Genomic DNA, 19,215 nt, shown 5'->3' on the forward strand with positions numbered 1-19,215 from the left:
GACCTCGATCGCTGCCCAGAAAGGTTCGGGATGCCTCCGGCCTCCCTCCTGCAAGCCGCCTGGAAGCTGCTGCTGCGTCGACGTCCGCACTTTAGCGACAGTGCGGACGTCCGCCTGTGATCGGGCCTGTATATATATATATATATTCAAAATTTTAAAATATATTTTAGGGCTATAATTTAGTCTTAACGGATTGGAGACGGTTGATGTCACATCGATGAATAGTGAAGAATTTAGGGCTATTTTTAACTCTTTCGGTTGGAGATGGCCTAATATGTTTCATATATCCTAAAATGACAACAACAAAAAGCACAAATGCACAAGTGTTTCTTTCGCGGAAAGGAAGCATAAAGAAAGGAAACTTGTTCCTTTCCTGTGTTTGGGATGCAAAAGGAAAGGAAATCATTTCCTGAAGGAAGGGAAAATAAGGGGGAAAGTGGTTCCTTCCAAATCTCAAAGGAATCACTTTCTCCCTTCTTTCCTTACATTTATTACCCACAACATATTATTTTATTACATTATTTATAAACTTTTTAATAACTTTTCTGATAACTTTCCTTACGTTACCAAACATCGGAATGGAAAGTTGTTCAGAAATTTCATTTCCCTTCCTATAGGAAAGACCCTTCATATGAGAAAGACAAAAGAATTACTTTCATTTCTCTGAATCAAACGAGGCCTAAGAATAATGTGTATAAGATTAGACTCAGAGTCAGACAATGTAAATTGAGTATGTATTGTGGCCCTAGAAATATGATAATTAATAATCCTTATACCATTTAAAAATTTGCTAGTTACATATGGAATTTCATGTAGGTTATCCGTGGAGGCCAGGCACGGAACTAAGGGTGTGCTAAGGTGTGCTGCAGCACACCCCAACTTTTGGATAAAAATAAAATGATTATATACACCCTAAGTTATAGCACTTCAAACATATATAATATATAAAACTGCAACAACTCTTTGTCTACCCTTTCCCCTCTTTTCTGTCTTTTCTCCCCTGTTATGTCGTCCCCCACTTCCCTCCTCACCTTTTCTTCCATTTTCTCCTCTTCTCTGTCTTTTCTCCCCTTTTCTCCTCTTCTCTGTCATCCCCTCCTCACCTCTCACCTCTCTTTGCACATCAGCGTCGGTCTCTCACCTGGTAGTGGTAGAGGTCACTCTCTCCTCTCCTCAGCACTCTGCTCTCATTCCCTCAACTTTATTGAGGTATTAATTTTTTTGATGAAATTAGAATATAATTTAGATTAGAATTTGGGTATTTCTAGATTTTCTAATGTAAGTAATCAAATCTATTGATTCTTAAAAAAGAGATTGAATTTGTATTATTTATTTTGGTTTGGTTAAGTTTGATTAAATTTGACTCTTACATGGTACAAACTACAAAGTGATTAAGTCCATCTAGTGACGACTCTTCTTGTTCCCTCTAGTTGAATTTGCATTGACATCGAATATTTAACTTTGAATTGCTTTAATTTTCTATGGTTAGATTTTGGTAACAAAATGCATTTTGTGAATGATATTTTGACAAGTGTTATGCAATTGAGATATTCCATCAAAATGAAGTAGACTATGCCAAATTTTTAAAAATAATTTTTCTTCCCAGCATAAGATAAATATAGCCCACCTCAAATTCAATTCCTGGTTCCGTGCCTGGTGGAGGCAATACAAAACTTATTTCGGATCCCATGCAAGAGAGCTGACCAACATTATAAGAGACGGTTTAAGAAAATTATACAAAACTAATCTCTCACGGCGTCGTTTCACGAGGCGCCAACACAGTGTAAACATTTCGATACATTATCCAAAACAGGTTTCAGTCTCAGCTGAAAGCTCAAAAAGAGCAAATGGCTTCGCCTTTGCCTTCTTCCCTCTCTCACTTCTCACTCCTCTCCAAACCCGCACCGCCCCAAAACCACCACCTCCGCCTCCTCCTAGCCCCGACCCGACCCGCGTCTTCCGGGTTCCAATGCCGGGCCGGAACCGGGTTCTTCAACCGGCTCGGACGCCTCATAAAGGAGAAGGCCAAGAGCGACGTGGACAAGCTCTTCTCCGGGTTCTCCAAGACCCGCGACAATCTCGCCGTCATCGACGAGCTCCTCCTCTACTGGAACCTCGCCGACACCGATCGCGTCCTCGACGAGCTTGAAGAGGTAAACAAATTTGGAAATTTCTGATTATCTGTAATTGGTTGAGGTGTAATTTTGGTAATTAGGGTTTTGAATTGGGCTGTTCAGGCTCTGCTGGTATCGGATTTTGGGCCCAAGATCACCATTAAGATTGTGGAGAGTTTGAGGGAGGATATAGTAGCTGGGAAGCTCAAGTCTGGAAGTGAAATAAAGGTATTGGCAATCCTATATGTTTATATGTATATATGATGCTTGATTCATTAGGCTATTCGGGTTCCGAAAAATTTCCAAACTTGGTGCCATATGTTGTTATATACGTGTATGTGACTAATTTGAGTGGATGGCTCTGAACTTGCTGAGCAAGGAAATGAAGGGTTGGTTATTTAATTAGTGTGGAAGTGAAATGTAATGTGGTGGTGTTGTGGTGATTATAGGAGGCGTTGAAGAAGAATGTTCTGGATTTATTGACTATAGAAGGGAAAACTGAGCTTCAACTTGGATACAGGTCCTGCACTTTTTTTATTTTTAGAATTTTCGGTGTTTGAGATTGTTTTGCCAAATCGCGATTTTGGTTCTGCTTGGAGTTGATGCGGGTTTTATTTTTACTGTGTCATCAGGAAACCGGCTGTGGTTATGATTGTTGGGGTTAATGGAGGTGGGAAGACAACGTCTCTCGGTAAGAATTGAACTGAGCTTGTGTCAAGTAATCCACTGAGGTTTTAGGAGACAAATTGATTGGGAAAACTTACAGTAGATGAGCTAAACATCAGATTAAGGAACTTTGGGTCAAACTTTATAGCGGCATATGCATTTAATAAATTGCATCAGAGACTTTAATATAGATTTTAGCTATTGTTATTCTACTGTAGAAATAGTTGATAATTGATAATGTTCTGATAAACTATCCTCAATCAGGAAAGCTGGCTTATAGATTGAAAAATGAAGGGGCAAAGGTGAGATTTTCATCTATTCATCGTCAATTCCCTTCTGCAGTGATTTGGTTTGAAGTATATGAGAAAGACTGGTAGCATACAAGAGTGGTCTGAATTGCCTTGTTGTTTGAAATTGTGCAGGTGTTGATTGCAGCAGGGGATACGTTTCGAGCTGCTGCCGGTGACCAGCTGGAGATATGGGCTGAGCGGACTGGGTGTGAGATAGTTGTGGCTGAAAAAGAGAAAGCCAAAGCAGCAACGGGTAGGCAACTTGAATAGTAGACAGATCAACTCATATTTGCTTTCATTTGTTTTGTCTATAAGAATTCAAGTGACATGGTGTAATTACTGACATACAGTCTTAAAGTGCTTTCTGAATAGTTATTTCTCAGGCTGTGAAGAGAGGGAAAGAACAAGGTTATGATATTGTCTTATGTGACACCTCTGGACGTAAGTTTGGAAAAAATTTCATATTTAACTGTTAATGTACTTTTGTGAGCTTAGCCGGTTAATTCAGAGTGGGAGCATTTATTTCTAATTGCAGGTCTGCACACTAATTACAGCTTGATGGAAGAGTTGATTGCATGTAAGAAAGCTGTAGGCAAAGTCATGCCTGGTGCCCCTAATGTAAGCTCAGTTGTTTGAGAATTTCATCTTGTTTCTGTTAAATCAAATAATTCTGCCTAAGCTACATTGTTTCATAATGTATGTATGCCATGCTCCATGTGCAAGATGGGTCATCATATCCAGTATATTATTTTTCACTATAAATTTCACCTCTATGAGTAGTCAAAAATTTAGTGACTTGAACAAAATTCGCCATGTAGTATTTCTATGTGCATGCTGAAATATTTCTCTATATGTTTAACAGTATGCTATGTTTTTGAAATAAACAGGAGATCCTACAAGTTCTGGATGGGACCACTGGTTTAAACATGCTTCCACAAGCAAGAGAATTCAATGAAGTAATTTTCTTATCCTTGGGCTCCTCATTTAGAATGGTTGGCTATTCCTCACTATAATGTTTGTTTCAAGAATGCTTTATCCCTTTTCGTGTTCTGGGTGCAATATGTTATTCTTCTCTTATCTCTTCGTACTACACAATAATCTGTTAATGCGTGGATTTTTAACAATTTGAAGATTATGACAGATTGTTGGGATAACTGGTTTGATTTTGACAAAGCTTGATGGTTCTGCAAGAGGTGGCTGTGTGGTATGTTCACATCATCTCTCCCATATCATCTTTTATTTTATTCATTGAAAGCATTCTCATGGATTTTTCAGAGCTTTTGCTAATTCTAAGATTCGATCTTCTTTTAGGTTAGTGTGGTAAATGAGCTCGGCATCCCTGTAAAGTTTGTGGGAGTTGGTGAAAGTGTAGAAGACCTACAACCCTTTGATGCAGAGGCTTTTGTGAATGCCATATTTTCATAGCCCTAAAGGTTGGTGAGTGTCATACGTCCATTCTCAATTGAAGAGGTAGTGTACAATTAGCAGAAGAAAGAAATCAGTGTAGGCTGGAAGCAAAATAAGTTACTTCTAAAAGCACCAGGCAACAGAGTTAAGACTTGCAACGTACTTAATGTTCTAGGTGATTGCTGCTGTGCAGAGTTGAGGTGCGAGTCCAAGTTCTATACGTTTACAGCTCATTGAGATCATGATAGCAAAGGGTAGACAATGACGCTACAATTGATCATTTGATGAACTGATTTCTTTATTCTTTTTGGCACCATGATATCCAACTCATTCCTTTGAATGTAATGTCAGTAATTTACTGTATCTTTTTCTGATTCCGATGCCTAAAGATTTAATGTATTTTTTTAGTGGTGAAAAATGAAGAGTTTAATTTCCCAGATACTTTTTTGGTATGATGGTGTGGAGGTGTTAATATTGATAACGCCTTGACTGCAGCTATTTTGTTTCAAGGAGCTGCAGACACTGGAGGATGATTTCTAGGAAGTATAAATCAAGTGCCCAGTTTTCTTAGAGTTTTGAACTCCATTACTTGCTGTCTAGATTATTTCCACTCCTCAGTACTACAGAACCATCGATCCACTTTCAGTATATCACAGCTGAATGCAGGTCACTCTACCCGTGAATTAGCCGCTGCGAAAACACACAAAATTGAAGTAAAACTTCACATTTGATTACTTTGTTATTGAACCATACAATTAATTTTGATTTTTTTTTTCAGAGGGAAAGTGTCATTGTTATTAAAAGTTCAATGGAGGAAAAACACGATGTGGATACAAGGCTTGAATTTCATCATATGGTATTGAGGCAGAAATCCATGACAATGAATTTTTAAATTACAATACGAAAGAAGTTGAAATTTGAAGTTCCGGATCCTGGTTGTTAATGATTTTGGTGGTACCATTAAGTAAAACAAAGATGGTCGGGTAACAAAAATGTTGTATTTTCCGGTACATCATCAGGAGCGGAGTTAGAATGCCATACTAAGTAGGGCTGGGCACGGTCCCAGACCGGCACCGGTTTTACAGGGACCGGGACCGGGACCGGCAATGTCAATTCGGGCCGGTCTTGCAATTGAGGAACACTGGGACCGGGCTAAACCCGGACCGGCACTAGTTTTATAGGGACCGGGACCGGGACCGGGACCGACAGTCAAGCTTCGGGCCGGGACCGTAGTTGCAGATAACAGGGACCGAGATAAACCCGGACCGGGACAAAACCGGCCCGTTTTTCGGGTTTTCGGTTCAGCAACTGGACGTTCAGCAAGACCTACCAAGAATTGAGCTACCTGCAACAATGAGATTCATATCAATGGAACTCAGTTGTTTACTATAAACAGCTATATACATAACCATCAGAATTGGTCTCTCCTAAGGTCCTTAACGCCTTGTCTCTCATAATGACCAACATGGACGATCAGATACACAGTGAGTGAGATGCATGCACTAAGAGAGAATTGTTAAATTATAATATTCACAAAAGAAGAGATTAGATAATTTGAAAAGGTTTCAAACTCACTTCCCCTCCACGACGTCCTGAACCATAGCAATGATAGCATCCTCCTAAAATAGGAATATAAACAATTAATTTTAACGATATGAGGAATAAATTATGTTGCTTTGAGGCAAATAAAAATTTAACAAAGTATTAGCAGACCTATTATAAGAACATCCAGATCAGAACCTTTGGTAGTTTTATCTAGAGATACTAGCAGCCCACCACTCTGGCACTCTCCGCTTCCAAGGAGATTGCTATATGCTTGACTTGCTGAAAACTTTTTCCTCTCACTATTATCTTCACCAACTCTCTATGGTACCAGAGTAAACCTCTCGCCTCCCTGAAACAGAAATCACTCAGCATATGGCTCACCCCTAAAAATTCATCAAAATTGAAAGCACAGCTGTGGAAGTAGTTCTTACCTAAAAGTAGGAAGGGTTTCATATTGAGACCAATCTTACGAAACAAGAACCTGTCCTCATCCGTTAGGATTTCCAGATCATCCGGCAGATCTGCTGGGTCCAACTTTTCCTGCACTTTTGCTAAAGCCTTCTCAGCCTTTTTGAGCTTCCCTTTTGCCCGATTGTGACTTTGTGAGGGAGAGAGCCAGAGAAGCGGAGTCGCAGACAGTTGAGGGAGGAAGTGAGGAAGTGAGGAAAAACGATTTGGGATTTTAGAGTTTAGGTTTACTTAATAATCACATGTGGTCATGTCCATACTAACACAATGGACTTTGAAACTAACCAATAATTGGAAGACACGTATACAAGCTCGGTTTTTTCGGTCCATGCAGTCACCGCAAGTCAAGAACCGGGACCGGACCGGCACATTGAGTACAGGGACCGAACCGGCCCGAACACACTTATTTTCAAGAACCGGGACCGGACCGCCACGCTGAGTATAGGGACCGAACCGGCCCGAAAACACTTATTTTCCTTCTAAAACCCGACCCGAACCGGCCGGTCCGGATCGGTCCCTTCCGGTCTTTCGGTCATTTTTGCCCACCCCTACCTACTAAGAGGTGCAAAAAGTAGGAATTTTAGTGTCAAATTTTCTTGACTTATAGCTAGGTGACAAGTCGGACAAGTGTTGAGATGGAATAATACTGGTAGTTAACATATTGGAATCTTGGAGTTGGAGGTAAGTTTTTGTTTTCTAGCCTATGTGATTATGCATACAAAGCTAAGTCCCAAATAATTAGAAACAAGAAAATAGAAGGCAGGAATCCATGTTGTTCATGAAAACTGAAAAACTAATTTGCATCTGTTTACTTAAGCTCATCAATGAAATCATGTCTATAATTAGTGAATTCATAATTTATAATTCAGTACGTATAGGCGGTATAGCCAGCTGTCCCTATTGAATAAGGGTATTTTCCCGTATACCCAAAAAGCCACTGTATTTTTCCCAACTGCCCAACACTTATGTATTACACTATTACTTCAAGGGAATGACTAATAAGGACAAGTCCTTTTAGAAATGCTTTTTGTATCCTATGTTAACCCGTGGTTGTAACAGTATTATTTTTTGAAAAAACTTTGTTTTAAAAGACAAAGACAAAAACAAGACTAGCCTTCAACATGCCCAAGTTTTTCACCTAACGGCCTTCTGCCTAACGGTTACTTTAACAGGCGGAATCACTGCTGCTTGTCCTAATTTTTGGTTTTAAAACTGATTTTCTCAGGAGATAATATCATTAGACCTTGGATTTCTACAGGATACATGCATCTTAACGAAAACACATAACAATATGGAATAATCAAATGACCAACATATTTAAGGAAGATGAACAAAAACTTGACGACATGGGTGAGCAACCATAAGAATTTATTTATTCAAATATACATACATGTTAAACATTCAGAGCCTCATTCTCAGGTAAACAGCAAAAGACTGTTTAGCTATCCATAAGAATGAGAACAGGTACTTACTTGTACTGAGAGCACACTACTTCACACCTAAACAGGAAGGGAAGCACACTGCTAAACTATTTGAGAGAAGACTCTTCTGCTCAATTTTTGAATCTAAAACTGATATGGCAATTTTCGAATGCCTTACAATTGAAACGAAAGCTCCTTATATAGGGAGCGGAACTCAAACGAGAATTCAAAAACTAAAAATGTACAGAACAACTCCGTGATCTCCTGCTTTTCTGAGTGCTCCTGATCATGGAGGTCGGACAGGGAAAAGCAAAAGCTTTAGTAGGTGAGAGGTGAAGTGTTTTTTACTTCCCTTTATGAAAAGCAAAAGGTGACTTTAAGCAAAAGTCTTAAAGACAACAGTTGCAACTTTTGATACTATTCTCACCCGTGAATTTACATATTCTCGTCTGTTTCTGAATGCTGGCCAAAGACAAAGGAGTTGTTGTCTGCTTGGGCCATTCTTCCAGTTGTTGCATTGTCCTCGACATCTGTATCAACATACATCTTGTAGTGGTTGTCAGTTTCAAGTCTTTCCACCCATTGCATGCATGCCATTGTCGAGTCTATCTCTTTTCTGGTGAGAGATAGGAACAGGTCACTGCTGACTACGTCAGGATGATCGTAAGCAGTGATAATAGTTTTTTCTCCTGCTGCCAGGAAGGTATTGTTGATATCTTCAGAGATGATCTTCTTGATATATTCTAGGGCCATGGCTTTCATCCAAGGGATGCTTGAGTTTGGTTGGCCATTATACCCAACACAGGCAGGTTGAAGATATTGTTTTTGAATAATTCTCACATAATGATACGGAGGAATATATTCAACCTCACCATTTGCCTTTTTGATCCATTCGGGGGGGGGGGGGGGGGGGTGGATCTGAACTTCAAACGAAGAGTACAGTCATTTTTCTGTGTTGACAAGGATTGGAGGCAAACCTTTGAGATCATCATTGGTCTTAGTCCACAGGTTATGGACAAAACCATTTTCAACAAGCCAAAGCTTGTGTTCTTGTGGATGTTCACTCTGAACATTTACCAGGTATCTTCCAACATAAGGTCCTGCTATGATGAATAGGGTTGGAGGAATACGATCTTCAGAATTATGACTTCCTATTAGACAGTGGAATTCATGCCAGTCTAATTCTTTGAGTGTTATGATAGGGACCCTAGCACTTTCAGGATCTTCTAGGAAGTGAATTTTTTCTTTCTTGACAGCACTCTGCTGTAATTCTTCGAACTGTGGTCTTGCATTCTCATATAGTTCTTCAGCTAATGCAAATAGGGCTGGAAACATTAGACCACTGCTTCTTTCCTGAAAGGCAAATAAAAGATTATCCAGAATTGCCTTCTGGTGGTAAGCTAATCTCCTGCCAGTTCTGAACACAGGAGTATCGAAAGTTCGAAGTTCATAATTGAAAACATTTATTACTCCAGTTGGAGTAGGTTTGCTTTTTGGCAAAGCAACAGCCGTCAACGGTCTTGATGAGCCTTTACCGTCTGCCGTTTGAGACGGGCTAGTCAATCCTTTACCCTGGGATTGATCAGTTGTGGCTAAGCCTTTTGAACTTAGCAGGAATCTCTTGAGGATTTTTTCTTTGGGATCCTCATTGGTTTCATGTTCTTTCCCAGCTCTTCTGCTTCTGGGATTGCGACATTCGTCGTCGTCATCATTTCTTTTGCTGAACATGGCTAATTCTCTTGTTAAGGTGTCTGGAAGATAGTTCTTGTTTCCTGCAATTAATTCAACAATATAATCATATTGGTTAAGGAATAATTGCCAGTTAGCTAGTCTTCCTCTATCAGCAGCTTTATCAAGTTTAAAATTTTTGAAATTCTTTACTCTGGCACAATCGGTGCGGACAGTAAAGGGTTTTCCAAGGAAAGCTGGAGAATTTAAAATTGTTTTCTTAACAGCCAAAATTTCTTTTTCCCCTGTGGGATAATTTAGTTTTGCTGGGCTGAACTTGCCACTACAGAATTTACAGATCTTTTCAATGTTAGTTCCAGGCGTTTTTGCCAGAACAACACTGGACCAGTAGTTATCACTCGCATCTGTTTGGAGGATAATTTCATCATTCTCTTCTGGTTGTTGAAGAGGAGGGAGGTTTTTGCAGAGATTTTTTATCTGCTTCACCGTCTTTTCATCATCTTCAGTGAAGTTCCATTTTCTTTTGGAACTCGTTTTAGGAGATAACATTGCTGTTAACCCTGATATTTTGGGTATGAAATCTCTCCCATAATTTATGACACCAAGGAATCTCTCTAGACTCTTAGCATCAGGAATTCTATCCGGAAATTTCCAGATCTTCTCAAGGATATGAGGTTGGAGTTTTATCACTCCATTTTTGATATTTATACTTAGGAAATCAACTTCATCAAGGATAAAGAAGATTTTCTTTTCACCTAGGATAATTCCATGCTGAACTATCAACTTTACAACCTCATAGAGGTGTTTCATATGTTCTTCTCTGTTTTTGGAGAAGACAAGAATGTCATCTATATAGACGACGCAAAACTCCGCAACATGTTTGAAGATATTATCCATTTTTCTCTGGAAGATTGAGGGAGCTTGCTTTAGACCAAAAGGCATTACTAACCATTCGTAATGTCCTTGTGGTGTTCCGAATGCAGTGAGAGGCACACTCTCAGAATGCATCTTGACTTGCCAAAAACCCGACTTTGCATCGAATTTTGAAAAGACCTTGGCTCCTCTGAGCTGATTGATCGATACTCGTACTTGAGCAATTTGATAGCCGTCTTTGACAGTCTTTTTATTGACATCTCTGTAGTCAATAACCATTCTAGCTTTTCCTCTAAGGGTTTCTGCATGATTTCTCACGTAGAATGCTGGAGCATGATGAGGGCTAGTGGAAGGTTGAATTAATCTCTTGTTCAGGAGATCTTCAATATCTTTTCTGAATTCTTTTTTGTCTTCCTCTTTGTATTGAGGAATGGCTTTGACATGACAGATGGCATTCATGTCATGCAATCTTAATTCACAGACCACTCGGTCTTTTTCCCAAAACTTCTGAGGGTTTACATCGATGTTCTGCTCGAGTAGTTTCTTGATTTTTTCAAGAGTGGGAATTTTCTGAGACTCAAGCTTATTCTGAAAGTGCTTGAGATTATGCTCATGGATGAAACTAGCTTCTTCTTCTTCACTAGTTTCTGCTTCTTCTTCTTCTGAAGATTCCTCAACAAGTAATTCTTCTTGTTGTTTGATTTGGAGTATGGGTTCAAATTTGGGTTTGTAGGGGGTAAGATCACCACTATTCTGTTGCGATCTCTGATATTGGGTAGTAAAGTTTGGCCTGAATAAGCCTATCAGCCCAGAACACCCGTTCTCCTTTTCTGAAGCCTATTGCTTCTTCATCCTGAATAAATCTCTGTTGGAGAATGAAATCATTACCCAACAAGAAATCTGCGCCTTGGCCTTCAGATTGCCAGACGTTATGGATGGTAAATGTTCCTCCACCAATGGTGATATGAACATTTTTTGCTACTTTATTCATGGTGAGATGGCTTCCATCAAAAGTAACACCAGTAGCTGTTTTCTTTTCTTCTTTCCAGAGTTTTTCTGGAATTGCAAATCTTTTTGCAACTGTAAATCCTGATCCATTATCTACAAAGGCATGTAGATGATATTTTTTGTGATCAGGGAATTTTAGCCCAATCTCTATGTAGTTGCTGTATCTACTCGTAGAGACGACTTTCGATTGCTGAAGCTCATTTTCTTGAGCTTGTTCCTTTGGAATGAATGGTTTACATTCTTCTGGATCAATTTCTGGTGGTTCAACCAGTTCAAAATTTAAATTTTCATCGGGTTTTTCTTCTTCGATGAATTCTTCCTTTATTTTTGAGGAAGATGGTTCCATAATTTCTTGGAACGAAGTTTCTACTTCTTTCTCTTTTTGTTCAGAGAAATATTCTTCATATTCTTGTTCAACCAGTTGGCTGACAAGACCATTCTTGGTTTTTCTTCTTGCTTCAGCTATGAAGCATTCTTTGTGATAAGTCTTTTTTGACTCTTCACAAAACATAGGGAGACCATTCTTTTCATGACATAAGCAGTAGTCACAAACGAATGTACCAGGGTTCACCTGATAAGAAGACATTAAAGATTCTGTCTTACTTTCTTCCCAGTGTTTGATTTTCAAAATATTCATTTGTCTGGATTCGAAGTACTCTACTTCAGAATCTGTCTCAGACTCAGATGAATCTTCTTCTTCGGACCAGGCAGAGTAAACTGACCTGTCATCTTCTTCATCATCAGAATAGGCTATTTCGTAGCTTTCATATTTGCTATTTCTACTATTTGCTCATATTCTTCAAAGAGAGCCTTAGTAGATCTTTTACCCTTTTCCGGGCATTCATTGGCATAGTGCCCTTCAGTTTTACATAACCAACATCTGCAAGCTTTCTTGCTTGGTTGTTTATGTTGATGAGTATTCTTCTTTTTCTTGAAGAATTTCTTTTTTGGATCTTCATCCTGTTGTTTCTTGTAATTGGAACTTTTCTTGAATTTCCAATTCTTTCTTTGCTTACTCTTTTTGAATTTTTTAGAGTAATATTTTTCTTTCTTTTTTCTGTAGAACTTGGATTCATGACATCCCCAGTTGGTTGACATATCCAGTATTCCGTAACAGAAATTTTCAACTCCTTTGAGTTGTTTCTTGGCCATCTTAGCTCTAAGATTGGCTTTTCATTGTTCCTTCAATAGTTGCCGGATTCTGTCGGCAATTCCTCCAACTGAAAATCTTTCAATTGGTTTTTCTGCTATGCTTTCTCGCACATCTGTTCTCCATGGTTCAGGGAGTTTCCTGTGCAACAGGTTGACTAGATCAGTATTTTCTAGTTCACCAATTGTACAGTAATATTCTTGAAATTCATTCAAGTATTCTTCAAAATATCTCATGTCACAAATTTTGAGAGCATAGATATTTGATTTGGCCGTCTCTCTAGCCTTTTCACTCATATTTGCAAGATCTCTACAGAACTGATCGTACAGTGGTGCTGCAAAATCATAAGGAGATTTTGAAGTTTTGATTTCTTCCAGCCATTCTTTTCCTCTGGCTGTTTCTTTGAAAGAGTAGTAATACTTCTTAGCTACTCCAGTGAGAGTAGTTTCAAAGTACATCTGAAGATCAGGAGCTTCAAATTTTTCAAGGGTTAGAGCAGATGCCATCATCAGGCTGTCTACTCATTGGTCAAGAGTTTTTCTCTTGTCTAGAGCTTTATCTAAATCGAGCCAGATACCATAGTTGGAAATTGGTACTCTGGGTATCTTGTCCTCTGGGACAAATCTTTGAGAATTTCTTTCTCCATTTCTGCCCGTAGGGGCCTTCTGTATAGGGAGTTTCACTTTTCCCTTTTCTCTAGTGATGAAAGTTTTGGAGCTATCTCCGTCTTCCATTTCAACATCCTGGTAGGGAAGGAGTTTTCTTTCCTTTCCTGGATTGAAGGTTTTCATTTCTTCGATTAGTTTTTCTAATCTTTCTGGATTTTCGCAGAATTCTGCTTCTTCATAAAGATCATAGAGCTTTTGTGCTCTAAACATATTGACTGGTCTGTTGAGATCAGTTTCTAATTCTTCTTCAGTAATTGGCTCTTCAATAGTGGGTTTCGTACCACTAGTACTAGCTTCTCTAGTGCTATAGCTTCTTCTGAGAAGATTTTTGTTCATCCTGATATTCTCAGGACAGACATCACTTTTTCTGTGATTTTCAAAATTTAGACTGATTTCTCCAGTCTTTCTACTTTCATAGATTTTAGCTTTTGCACTTTCTGCTGGTAGCTTCGGACCAGATAATTTCCATTCAATAGGAAAAGTTACTTCATTCCAAGTAACCTTGTGGATCTGTTGTGAATGGTTCTTCTGACTGGTGAGGAATCCAGTAGTAAGACCAGGGATGTTTGATATCCTTGTCTTTGGCTCTACTGTAGTACTCATCAGTTTATAGTATATCCGGTATACTATTGCCAATTCTTGCATATCATTTTTCATAGATATGCCATCTGTCTTGACTCTCAGTCTTAGACAGTGAGCTGCATCTTTCAAGCTGGTTGAGAAGTTGGGGAAGCAGTTGAAATATGCCACTTGGTTGCACAGAGATGCTTCAAGGGTTCCCAAAAGACTAGCTTGAAAATCTGTTAGTCTATTGTCTTGTAAGACACATAGAACTGAACAGTTTATGCCTTCTCGAGCTAAAAGTTTTATGCCTACTTGGATTGCTCCAATGTGCATAAATTGATAATTTTTTGCTTTTGCTCTGGCAACTTCAGCAGGAGTGATCAATAGTAGATCTGTTTCTCCTGTTGTAGAGGGTGTTTGGCTCTAATTTTGTTGCAGCTGGTCAACAGTCTCTTTTCTTGCGCGGGCGTGCCAGCACCGTCGGGTGCGGTCGTCGGGGGTGTCCCTTGACCTGACTTCTGTCGAGCGATTGTAGACGAGGAGAGCACCAACCTCGTCGCGGGATTCTTTGTGCCTCGTGGCGAGGACTTTTGCTGAGCTTCTTGAAAATCACAATCGATACTCGATGTTGTAGATCGAGCAGAGCGAGAACCACTGGGAAGTGAGGAGAACTTGCTAAAGCGTGACTTTAGCTTGGCTGGGTTGCTAGGGCGTTACCCTTGCTTGGCTGGTTCTGTAACCGTTGTGGTCGCGGCACTACCGTCGGCTCCCGAGGAGACTAGGACCGAAGCACGTTGACAGAGGGTTTGCTGGCACTGAAAGTCGGCTTCTGAGAAGACTAGGACTAGGAGTGTGATCACCGGTAAGAGAAAGAGAAGGAGAGGAGTTGCTCTTAGAGAGGTTTGCTCTAGAGAGAACTTAGATCATCTTAGAGATGTTGTTGTTGTATGTGAATGGGTGTCTCTTAGAATGAGAGGAGAAGGTGTTTATATAGGGAAGAAAAAGAAGAGTGAAATGATGAGTGGAAGAAAAATAATGAAAGTGGAGTATGAAAGTGATTTGTAAAATATGGAAAAGATAGAGAAATGATGAAATGAAAGCAAGGCATGAAGGTGCAAAAACATGGAAGTGATGATGATCTATTAAAGAGATTGTAGTAGAAAAATATATCCAAGGAAAAAAAGAAAAGCATCTAGCTTTCTTCATGTGGGTAGGAAACATGAACATGTGAATATTGAGCTGGTTTTAGGTCAGTTTCTGCCCCTTTATTCCTTCAATTATTTCTCCAACAAGACTTCAGATTGAGCCTTCGACTTCTTCATAAAAAATGTTCCACTATGAGTGTAGATCATCCTGAAAAATTTTCAGAGCTTTATTCCATGCGGTTGGGCTGGAAATGCTGCTGGACCTCTTACAGGTCCAGTTTTCCAGTTTTGCTTCTGTAGAAAATTGGACTGATTGTTTGAAGGCCTTCCACTAAAAAACAATCTCTGGCACTCTTCATAAGAAATTATCCTTGGGCTGTCTAGAATGGATCTGCAGAGTTTCAGCTCATTTCAAGTTCATTTGGTCAGTCTGCCGCCCCTCCTTCCTTGTTTAGCTCGGTTTCTCCTAGCTGAAGTAGGAAAATGTGCTAAAGTTGACTTTTCATGTTTCCATGCTTCCATGCTTCCATAGTAGGCTTTATTTAGCCTCTAAATATATATTTCGAACTTTGTCGACAATATATAGCTTGAGCCACTGACATTGGCTCAATTTCTCCAACACATGCCTTGTCAGGCCAAAATGCTCATTTTGGGTCCAAACAGAGGGAGTTGTAAATTCAAGTAATTTGAAATGATGGCTATCCATCAGGTCAAACGTTCCCCTTTTGTAAATTTGTTTGAAATCTAGCTTTGGAATTGAGGCGTTTTTTACCTCATGCTCGATTTCATTGTATTCAAATTCTTCAGCATTTAGGAGTTGTACTCCTTTCTTTTTTCCAAAGATGCTCATCATATTAACATCTCGAGTTTCTTCCGGCTTTTCATACCGAATACTAGTAGAACTAGTTGAGGGATCCAGAAAAATCATGTTTGGAACAGGATTCTTTTCCGGTCTTTCTAATGGTTTGAATCCATTAGCTGCCTTCTTTGTTTTTACTGTAGGCACTTTCTTGTCCTTCAGTATATTTTTCATAGAATCCAGCGTTTTTTGCTGTTCAAGGATTTTTCTACTAACACTTGTTAGCTTTTCTTCTTCCGTTTTTGGAAGATCTTTGATATAATCCAGTTTGTTTTCCAATTTTTCTAATTGGTGGATTATAACAGGATTTTTTTCTAGATGTTCTTGATATCTAGATATCTCCTTCTGCAGGATCTGATATTTCTCATCAGAAGATTTTAATAGAGAATTCAGTCTCTCTATTATTAAATCAGACATTGTCCCCATCGGGGATTCCCCTGCTGAGCTATTTTACAAGCTCTGATACCAGTGATTTGCGGATCTAACCAATGCTCAAATAATCAAGAGGTTTTTGTTCCTCTTCCAGAATATATAACAGATTATCAATATATTCTTCTAGTTTATAAATTCTGGTTTGAAGTCTATAGATGATATCCCAGTAATGGGGAGTCTCTCTACTAAGACCTTCGCTATACTCTTTTAGTTTTCTCAACTTTTCTCTTTCCTTATGCAGTTCTTTGCTAGTATTTTTGCAGATAGCATTTAGCTCAAGTCTGTCAATGATAGAAATCTTGAATAGTAAGTTGTACTGTTTACCTTTGAAATAGAGGATGATTGCAACGTCTGTATATATATGTAAACAATTAAACTCTGATGGGCCCACCACGGTTCATCAAAACTTTTAACAAATAAAGAAAACAGACAGCATAGAAAACAAGCTGACAAGGACATCTAAGAAAGGGTACTGGTTGGAAAGGGTACTATCGGTAGAGGTTTTGCTAAGACGGGTAGGTAGGAATGAAAAGAAGAAAAAGTTGTGTAAAGAGGAAGAAAGATAAGACACTGGGGTGTATGAGAAGTATTCTCGAGGATTCGGGGTGTATGAGCATTAACCCATTGAATAATTAAAGTAGAGATACATTATACAAATTTGAGAGGCTGTAATTACGAGCTAGTCGCCTCTGAAGCTCTGATAGTGCTGCTAGCCAAATACCTAATTTATATATGTTTCTTTTTTATCTTTTTTTCTATTAGGCAATTTAGGAGAAATAATTAAACATGTCTATTTGAAGTCTAATGCTATATAATGTAATTAATTTCAAAATTCTTTATTATTTTGGAGGGAGAAGTGTCAATCTTATTAAACTACCAAAAATCAACTTGTGTGCCAATACAAAATATGAGGGGAAATCTATGACTTTCAATGTTTAACAATGAACTCAATTATAATAGAAATTTGAAGTTTCGTATATTGTTCTAAGTTAATGGACATTGATGTCCTGGAGGATAAAAACCTTGTTATAGTATCGCAGCTATCGCTAGCGTTCCCTCATAATCTGGTTGCTCAAATATAGTTACCGTAATGCTCACTAATTGGGGTCACCGGAAATGACCGATCTGTTATCATTACTACTAGTTATTCTCAATAATCTCAACTTGTTTCCGTGAGCGGATGTTCAACACTTCATATGGTTTTTATGACATTGTTTCCGTGATATGACAACCAAGGTAACCCCAACAACTACAATCTCCAAATTCACAATTTCGAGACGGGCATGTGATATAAGGTAGCACGAGCAGTGTACATCAAGTTCCCAGTTTTCTTCAGCTTGAACTCCAGTGCTACCACAGTTAAGTTTCTCCCACTCCGCACTACAGATCCATCAATTATCACCTCTGCCTGCAAGTAAGTCCGGTTTTGAAATGCCATTAAGGACAACTGAAATAAATGAAAATCGTAAACAATGTAAACTATGCACTTATGCAGCATCAGATCGAGATCATTCAGCAGTAGAAATAACAAGTTTCTCTGCATAATGATGACATAATCAATGTCACTTACCAATAAAACTTCAGTTGCGAAGATCATGCAAAATTTCTAACCAATATGTAATTATACTTTGTCATCTTCATCGAAGTTTAGAAAGCATCATATGACAAAATCCATACACTAAACAAGAGATTTGAGAGTTCAAAACCACCATCAGCCTTATATATTCAAGGTTGATGAGACTACAACTGATTGTTTGAGGTTTCAAAAACACATCTCCATTTGTACAAGATGCTTAGAAAAACAGAGATTCAAAATCTAAGATGGTGCGCATAGAGGAACAAATAACTCATTAGTGTCATCACCTTAAGTGAAGGTATAATCATACTTTTACAAACTACATTTAAGTACCAACAAAATCCTAAATCATGTGTACAATGCCTCAGTTAAGTCAGAGACCATCAATTACAACAGTTAGAAAGTATTTAGTGCAAGTTATAAAGGACTCACATTCTTTGGTGCAGAAGAGAGGTAAGAGATGCTTAGTTCCCCTAGAAAAAGCTCCTTATCCTCAGCCACGACTGTTCTTGCAGTAGCAAACGACACAGCCTCAGCAACAGCAGCAATAGCTCCTCCATGAAATCCTCCAAATTTATTCTACCGATTCATACACAAAATTAGTTACTTTGTTTGTTTCCAGACAAAAATGAAAGCAAATTAACCAGAAGTTCTGTAGCCTTTTCATTTATCAAATTGAATTACAACTTAGCATAGTTAGCAGAATCGGTGGAATTGGATTTTTTGAAAAGTCAAACATCGAGCCTAGCAAATTATCATCTTTCACCTTGGTATAGAAAAATCATCTTAACATGTCTTGCTGAAGTTCAAAGTGTCCTTGTAAGCTGGTTATTATTAAATCCAGTTGAAGTAAAACAAAACAAAACAAAACAAAGAAAGGGCTTTTCCTGGGTCAGAATCCAGTTCCCACCTTTTTTCTCAGCGCACACACAGGAACAGAAGAAAATGTAAAGATTGAAACAAGAAAGGTGAGAAGCAGGGAAAGCTTACAGTAACAGCAGGTTTTACAGAGACCAAGCAAGTGATGCGGCCTCGTAGGACTGTCAGGGGCTTGAGGATGCCACCAATGAGGTCAGAATAGAAGTCTTCGGTATTGCAATAATCTGGGACATTGCCAGAGATCCCCACTCTTTCAAGAAACCTCAGCAGTTGGTTCAAGTGTTCTTCAGGAATGCCTTTGGAAATTGTTGCTCTGGAATTGGAAGCAAAGCTCTCTGAGAGAGGAATTGGGGGCTTTGCCATCTTTGTCTTCTTGCCTATTCTTGTGTCAATTACTAGATACCTCTCTGAAACCAACGAACTATTCTATTTTCTTATCTTATTATATGGGTAAAGGACTA

General features: G+C 38.8%; 2 protein-coding genes and 1 long non-coding RNA gene across 3 annotated transcripts; 1 reads left to right on the plus strand and 2 right to left on the minus strand.

Annotated features, from left to right (window-relative positions):
* Nucleotides 1-1,774: 1,774 nt before the first annotated feature.
* On the plus strand, nucleotides 1,775-4,918 carry LOC133715030 (cell division protein FtsY homolog, chloroplastic). Its single transcript, XM_062141336.1, has 11 exons — nucleotides 1,775-2,153; nucleotides 2,238-2,342; nucleotides 2,564-2,634; nucleotides 2,747-2,805; nucleotides 3,045-3,082; nucleotides 3,203-3,323; nucleotides 3,443-3,511; nucleotides 3,606-3,688; nucleotides 3,958-4,026; nucleotides 4,212-4,274; nucleotides 4,382-4,918. The coding sequence occupies exons 1-11, from the start codon at nucleotides 1,848-1,850 to the stop codon at nucleotides 4,493-4,495; spliced, it is 1,098 nt and encodes a 365-aa protein (XP_061997320.1). The 5' UTR covers nucleotides 1,775-1,847; the 3' UTR covers nucleotides 4,496-4,918.
* Nucleotides 4,919-5,524: 606 nt separating this feature from the next.
* On the minus strand, nucleotides 5,525-6,683 carry LOC133718631 (uncharacterized). Its single transcript, XR_009850431.1, has 4 exons — nucleotides 6,454-6,683; nucleotides 6,191-6,371; nucleotides 6,053-6,096; nucleotides 5,525-5,822 (listed from the first exon to the last, which is right to left on the minus strand). It is a non-coding gene; the product is annotated as an uncharacterized LOC133718631 (long non-coding RNA).
* Nucleotides 6,684-17,241: 10,558 nt separating this feature from the next.
* LOC133718498 (uncharacterized) lies at nucleotides 17,242-19,204 on the minus strand. The gene is made up of 3 exons (XM_062145346.1): nucleotides 18,866-19,204; nucleotides 18,308-18,454; nucleotides 17,242-17,707 (listed from the first exon to the last, which is right to left on the minus strand). The coding sequence occupies exons 1-3, from the start codon at nucleotides 19,115-19,117 to the stop codon at nucleotides 17,564-17,566; spliced, it is 543 nt and encodes a 180-aa protein (XP_062001330.1). The 5' UTR covers nucleotides 19,118-19,204; the 3' UTR covers nucleotides 17,242-17,563.
* Between the last annotated feature and the right edge of the window lie 11 nt (nucleotides 19,205-19,215).

Source organism: Rosa rugosa, chromosome 6 (genome assembly GCF_958449725.1).
Source record: "Rosa rugosa chromosome 6, drRosRugo1.1, whole genome shotgun sequence".
Classification (NCBI taxonomy): domain Eukaryota; kingdom Viridiplantae; phylum Streptophyta; class Magnoliopsida; order Rosales; family Rosaceae; genus Rosa; species Rosa rugosa.

What these genes read in the sequence shown, in the direction of transcription:
- LOC133718498 (XM_062145346.1), bottom strand. Translation starts at nt 19,117, where the DNA reads ATGGCAAAGCCCCCAATTCCTCTCTCAGAGAGCTTTGCTTCCAATTCC. An exon ending in CTGTAAAACCTGCTGTTACT is followed by an intron (nt 18,455 to 18,865) that starts GTAAGCTTTCCC and finishes ATGAATCGGTAG; the next exon opens with AATAAATTTGGAGGATTTCA. An exon ending in TCTCTTCTGCACCAAAGAAT is followed by an intron (nt 17,708 to 18,307) that starts GTGAGTCCTTTA and finishes ACTTACTTGCAG; the next exon opens with GCAGAGGTGATAATTGATGG.
- LOC133715030 (XM_062141336.1), top strand. Translation starts at nt 1,848, where the DNA reads ATGGCTTCGCCTTTGCCTTCTTCCCTCTCTCACTTCTCACTCCTCTCC. An exon ending in AGTCTGGAAGTGAAATAAAG is followed by an intron (nt 2,343 to 2,563) that starts GTATTGGCAATC and finishes TGGTGATTATAG; the next exon opens with GAGGCGTTGAAGAAGAATGT. An exon ending in GAGCTTCAACTTGGATACAG is followed by an intron (nt 2,635 to 2,746) that starts GTCCTGCACTTT and finishes CTGTGTCATCAG; the next exon opens with GAAACCGGCTGTGGTTATGA.